The 6271-nt window shown below is 44.5% G+C and overlaps 1 protein-coding gene across 1 annotated transcript in view; it reads left to right on the forward strand.

The window, feature by feature from the left end:
* Positions 1–4879, forward strand: part of LOC104507447 (ATP-binding cassette sub-family G member 2-like) — a gene marked incomplete at its 3' end in the record, with an annotated part of 13767 nt that extends 8888 nt beyond the window's left edge. Inside the window, exons 8-13 of the mRNA XM_010148734.1 lie at positions 147–404; positions 937–1019; positions 1402–1491; positions 2810–2934; positions 3283–3437; positions 4790–4879. Of these exons, the coding sequence (XP_010147036.1) occupies positions 147–404; positions 937–1019; positions 1402–1491; positions 2810–2934; positions 3283–3437; positions 4790–4879 (801 nt within the window). The remainder of the gene's footprint in view (positions 1–146; positions 405–936; positions 1020–1401; positions 1492–2809; positions 2935–3282; positions 3438–4789) is intronic.
* Positions 4880–6271: the final 1392 nt, after the last annotated feature.

Raw genomic sequence — 6271 nt, forward strand, 5'->3', positions numbered from 1 at the left:
AGCTAAGGCTTGAACAGTTCAAGTTCTCTGGGCACTCCTACGTTTACTTATTCAGTCTCCAAAGTGGCTGAGCATGTTGATGGGCCACGTCTGAAGGTCGGCCCCATGAGGAATCACAAGTCGTATCTTGTCTTTCTCACTCAGAGGTGAGCAGTGAAGATGGAGACAATAACGTGGACAGCAGTGTGGTAGATGTGCTGCACCAGAAATACCTCAACTCCAGCCTGTACCAGAACACAAAGAAATCACTGGAGAAAGTGGAGTTTGGACGGGGAAGCAAGCAAAGAGTATCTAAGCAGGGGCATGAGATTACCTATGCAAATGGATTCCTCACCCAGCTGTACTGGGTGTCCAAGCGTTCCCTGAAAAACCTCATCAGGAACCCACAGGCCTCCATTGCACAAGTAGGCAACAATTGCTAGAAGTCTCAAACTCCCTCTGCTCTCAGTCTCACAATCTGCGGTTTGTAGGACAGACTTTTGTTTCCAAAGGCAGCTAGGGAAACTGGAATGTCCTGTGCCACTGCCGCTTAACGGGAGGAAGATGCCCAGCTGCTTTTGTTGCCTTTGAAAAGAATCTCCATATGAGTTTAGCACAAGCACTACTGTACGGAAGACTGGGGAGTGTGGGGAAATGCTTCTCTGGCTCACATGAGGAGCTTCTAGGGTGATGTTAATTTTGTGTCTCGCTTGAAATTTTAAGCTGGGTTATTCTTTGAGTGTGCTTCTACTAATCTTTCCCAGACAAAGAACTCAGAAAACTCAGAAAAATTTCCATAAGGCTTTTAATTGTGTGTGCCACAGGTATACACTGACCAACAACTGCAAAGTTTTAGGCAGGTGTGAATCGTAAACCCTGCATATGCCTCAATAAGAAGTTTGTCCCTATTTACTTATGTGAAGGACTCTCTTTTCCCTTTCTTTTTTCGACTTCTAGCTTGCAGTGACCATAATCCTAGCCTTGGTTGTGGGTGCTATCTTTTTTGGTGTAAAATTGGATCGAAGTGGCATTCAGAATCGGTAAGTTGGAAAGCTCCAGGTTGGCTCATTTTTCTACCTGTAGCAGACAGGTTTCAGGCACAGGGAAGGCCTTGGGATTCACTTGGACCAGAAAGGAGGGTTGGGTTAACAAGCCCCAGTGCAGTGCAGCATAGTCTTGCCAGAGGTCCCAAAGGGATCACAGTTCTGTCAAGCTCACACATACCTACAAAGGAGATGTGAAAGGGAAGATAAAGGAATAAGCCTGAGTGTACAGCTAAAGTCTACAGTAGCACCACTGGATATCTCCATTCTGTGGACAGAGACAGAACAGCACTGTCTTGATGGTATGATGAAGTCTGAAGCTGCCAGTGTTGATTTAGGCTGTTTCCTCACTTTTTGATTGTTCTGTTTTGCCTTCTAGGGTTGGATCCTTGTTTTTTGTTACCACAAACCAGTGTTTTTCCAGTGTCTCAGCAATTGAGCTGTTCATCAGAGACAAGAAACTATTTGTGTGAGTAGTGAGGCACTTAGACTGTCCCATACCCTGGAGTGAGGCAGAGGGCTAATCTTATAGGCTAAACAAAATTATTTCCACCAAAGACTTGATTGCTCCCTTGCAACATCAGATTGTAATAGTAATGCTAAATTGGTCTGTAGAGCAGGGAGAGGAAATGCTAAGAGGTGGGGGAAGGATGGGAGACATAAAACGCTTTTCTTTCCTGCGTCACAGTTTATTGGGAAGTGCTTCTCCTACCCACTTTTGGTAGCAGCCGTTTTACAATTCTGCATGTGAATCCTGCAGGCTGTGAACCCTGCCTGCCCTCTTGCTGACAGGGTGGAAACGCTGTCTTGCAATGGTCCTACAGTGGTAAGACTGTGCAAAGATGAAGGGAGAGTTCTTGGAAAATCTTCACAAGGGTGCTCAGATGAACAGGGCTGCTGTCTGACTTACAAAAGCTCCCTAATAATCAAACACATCTCCCTCTAGGTGTTTTTATCTGCCTGTGAGTAAATGTGTGCATATATATTATATACACAAACCTCTGTGTGTGTACATATATATAGATATGTTGAAAATGTCATTTGAAATAAACCCCAGCTCATGGGATGAAAGGGCAAGAGACACATGTTATGCAGTAAAGAAGAAGTTGGAGATTTGTGTCTGGAATGCACAAGTCTACCCACAGGTTGCTCAGAGCAGCTAAATGTTGCCCCTAACAGCTGCTCAGGAGTGAATCTCCCCCACACTGACATTTCTTGCCAGTCTGCCCTGCTTACCAGATAAGCTTACCAGCTGTGTCAATAGAGATTTTGGCATCTCGCCAATTAAAGCATCTTTTCCTGAACTCCATTAAGCAACAAAACAAATATAATGACATTTAATTGCCCTGTGAACTGGAGGCAAGTTGATGTCCTAAAGGTGTTTTCCCATTGTTGGGTGTCATTCCTTCTCCTCTGAAAGCAGCCATATGAGTTAGCTGTGGGCTAAGTGTTCCTCCAAAGAGCAGTGTAACACTCGGGCTCTTGTGTTAAGGATCATTCCCTTTGAAAAGAGATTTAGGAGCTTTTTTTCCAATATGTTACTTAGTGGTCACATAGCCTTTAATTCAGTTTCCTCAGAGGACTCTCAGCATGACTGCCAAGCTTGTGAGATAGATCAGCCCTTACTTTACAGAGTGGGAAGTGATAGCACAGAGAAAATAAGCAACTTGCATATCAAGGAGTCAGTGGGAGAGAGAACAGAAACCGCATCAGGATAAACCAGATGCATACCTGCTTCCTAGATAATCTCTAAACCTGTGCAACTCCCCTCCTTCCTGTCCTCGCAGCCATCAGTACACCAGTGGATATTACCGTGTGTCTGCCTACTTCCTGGCCTTGATGATAGGAGATCTGCTGCCCATGAGAACTGCTCCAGCCATCATATTCTCATGCATCAGTTACTGGATGATTGGTAAAGAATTGATGCTTTCATTGAACCTGTCACCTTCCAACACATTTGATTTCTGACTTAGCCAGAGCTGAATTCCTCTATCTATAATGTGAAGCTAGTTGAACCTTCAACTAATTTAAGTGCTTGACATTTTAACTTTGGAGGACTCTGGGGCAGAGATACCAGTCAGGTAAGACAGGGACCTGCTTGACCACATCCTTTGTTAATGCTCTTTGAGCCTTCAGAGCACGTGTAGTTCCTGTCAACTCCAAACTTGGTCTTTCTTCCTGCTTTCCCTGTCTTGTCCAAGGGTCCCTCTCTGGGATTCATGATGTAGTTGTTTACTGGATTCTTTCTGTGTTTTGACAGGATACCAAGCTGTTGCAGGTCGGTTCTTCTTCTTCATGCTGACCCTGGTACTGGTGTCCTACACTGCCACGGCCATGTCTCTGGCCATCAGTGCTGGGATGGATGTGGTGGCTGTGGCCAATCTGCTCATCACTATTTGTTTTGTCCTGATGCTTGTAAGTCTGTAAGGGGTTGTGTGCTCCTTTGGTGGACGTGAGAAAGCGTCTGAGACAGGCCCAAAAGGCTGGTTTGAGCCCAGGCTGAGAATCCACAGTTCAATGGCACGTCAGCCCCATGCCTGTGATTTTATTGTCACTATAGTCACAGACGTACTTCTTGCAACTTGTCATCTAAGGGTCAAATCATTGCTCAGGTGCAATTCAGTACATGTGATGCCACCAGAGCTTTGCAAACTGTGTGCCCCCAAAAGAAGTGGTTTGGTTTTTTGAAAGTTATCCTTACAAAAACTGATTTAAAAAAAAAAATCTTGCATTTCCAGTATTAGAAATGCAAGTGATCAAAATGATGGTTTAAAAGAAAAGAAACCTTGAAATAAACTTTAGGTTGATTGATTTTATTGCATTAATTTTTGTTGCCTAGTGGAATTAGCAGGAAGGACCATACCCTCTCTTTATTGTAATTCGTTATACCCCTTGGGTTCCAGAAATTACTTCAATACTCTTCTTCAGGACTTCTGAGGAAGACAGCAAGAGAGAAAGGGATTTTGACTACTCATAGATGAGGGATATGATTTTTTTTTTTCAAAGAGATAATGTTAGTGATGAAACTTCTTGATTGTAAGGCGTATCAAATTACCTTAGAGTAAAAAGTACCTCCTTTCAGGTGATTCCTGGTAGCTCTTTGAGTAAATACTCTGAGCCCACAGCACATCCCTTATTTTTTCATTTGCAACTTAACCTGCTTTTGCAATAAGCTAAGTGGTAGTGTATCACTTCAAATGCTTGGTGTGCATGCATAGTGAAGGACAGCTGGTGAGCACAAAACCACTTGTCACTGAAGCACAGCCTGAAGCATCATGTTTAGCTATGAAGTCCAATTGTGCTAAGAAGAGCAAACCTTGTTCCAGGCAGGAGAAAGCACAGATGAAAGATGTAGGTTACAAACAGCTGAAACAGTAACAGCTCTTAAGGCTCCGAATGATTTCCTTTGTGTTTCTCTCTCATACCCCAGTCACCCTCCTTTAGCCTCTGGGTAGCTCTATCACAGGACACAGTTCTCCAGAGTAAGAAGTTGTTAGCATGTATGCTTCTTAGCTCATATGTGGGTGTAGAAAACCTTTCTGACCCTTGCAAGCAGTTCAGCTGGAGTACTTGGTGTGCTGTTGGGCCAGCTGGCTGGGTCTGCTGCAAGGTTTGAACCTCATGCCTGTAGGCACAGGCATAACAGCAGTAGGAGGTGCGTCTATCCCAGTGCACCTCTGCTGGGCAACTGCAGTATCTGTGCAGGAATGGCATTGTTTGCAGTAAACAGACTTTGTGACTCATTAGTCTCTTCTGTTCTATTTCAGATCTTTTCAGGCCTCTTAGTAAACCTCCCTTCTGTAATGAGCTGGCTGAACTGGCTCAAGTACTTCAGCATCCCCCGATACGGCCTCACTGTGAGTAGAAAGTAGCATTGGTCTCCTGTGAGTAATGCGGCCACACTGCTGCTTCCTGGAGAAGTTTTGAGTATAAATGAAGTTCTCTTAAAGTCAGATTTGGGTTCTTCCCTTGCATGAACATGGTAAAAGAAGAACAAACAGCCAGCCCCAAAAAAGAAGTAAATCTCTGTGTGAGAGGCGGAAGTCTCAGTGACTGAACAAATCCTTTGTGCCACAGAATTAGTGTTGCATGGACAGCAGCAGTGAGCTGTCCAGTGGGGCACTAATTCATAGCCTGAGTAGTTGATCCCTATGGTTTGGAATAAAGTCAAATATTGTATGGCCTCTCTGGAGGCTGCTGTTTGGGTGGCCGGTCTGAGGGTAATGGCTGTCCAACTGGTTAAAGGATTAACCATCATGCCTGAGTGTCTTAGTCTTCAGCGTGGCTTCCTCTGAAGTGAAATATGACTTATTGCTGTTTCTGGGTAATAAAGAGCTGGGTTACCAGAAAGTTAAGGGTGCAGCTGCTTGAAATGCAGTGACTAGACATAACAGGTCACCCACTCATCACAGGTGGGACTTGTGCTTCCATCTCCTGTCTTCATCCTGGCCAAGCCTATTTGAGAGGAATAGTTTCCTACCTTTAAGTAAAAATGGGTGAAATGAATGGTGGAGCTGGTGCAGGGTGGTGTGGGCAGGACCATGTTGACCAGCAGTGGAAGAGAAAGGTAGGACTGGGGAGGGGGCAGATGTGTGAGACCTCCCCTCTCACCTTGGCTGACTGTGCCATCTGCTTCAGGGTGCTGGTGCTGGGTGTCTGCATGCAGCCCCGTGGTGTTCTGGGGCAGTGGAATTACCCAGATGAAAGTAGATGAACAGGAACTTGGAGCTGCAAGACACAAACCCATGGCTAAATCACTGAAATGTAACTTTGAAGCCAAAGACTCAGACACCAAACCATCCTGCATGTAGAATTTGGGGCAGTTCATCAGAAAGGCAGTGATTGGGAGCTTAAAAAAGGAATGTAAACATACGATTCCAAGAATGGTGATAACGTGCCCTCTAATAATCAAATTCTTTTGAGGCATTTCAGATTTACCACTCCAGATCACTAACTGTGCAAAAATCTGGTGACTGCCTCAAAAGAGTTCAGAGATCTCTACTTCTGTGGAGAGAATCCAAATGTTACAGCGTCTGTGGGAGATGCAGGCACTTGCCCTCCCGATGTTTCAGGAGAAATGTAAGTCTCTAACTCAAGGTGGTTCCTGGGCCTGGATTGTGATGTCTTGCTTAAAGAGAAGTCTGACTCTTTTGAATTTTTGTATTAGTTACAGAATAACCACTCACAGGCCAGTCTCAGTAATACATCCCAAACCAGTATATTTTAGGATGATATGGTAAAACTTCCCA

Source organism: Eurypyga helias, unplaced genomic scaffold (assembly GCF_000690775.1).
Source record: "Eurypyga helias isolate BGI_N326 unplaced genomic scaffold, ASM69077v1 scaffold44783, whole genome shotgun sequence".
NCBI lineage: Eukaryota > Metazoa > Chordata > Aves > Eurypygiformes > Eurypygidae > Eurypyga > Eurypyga helias.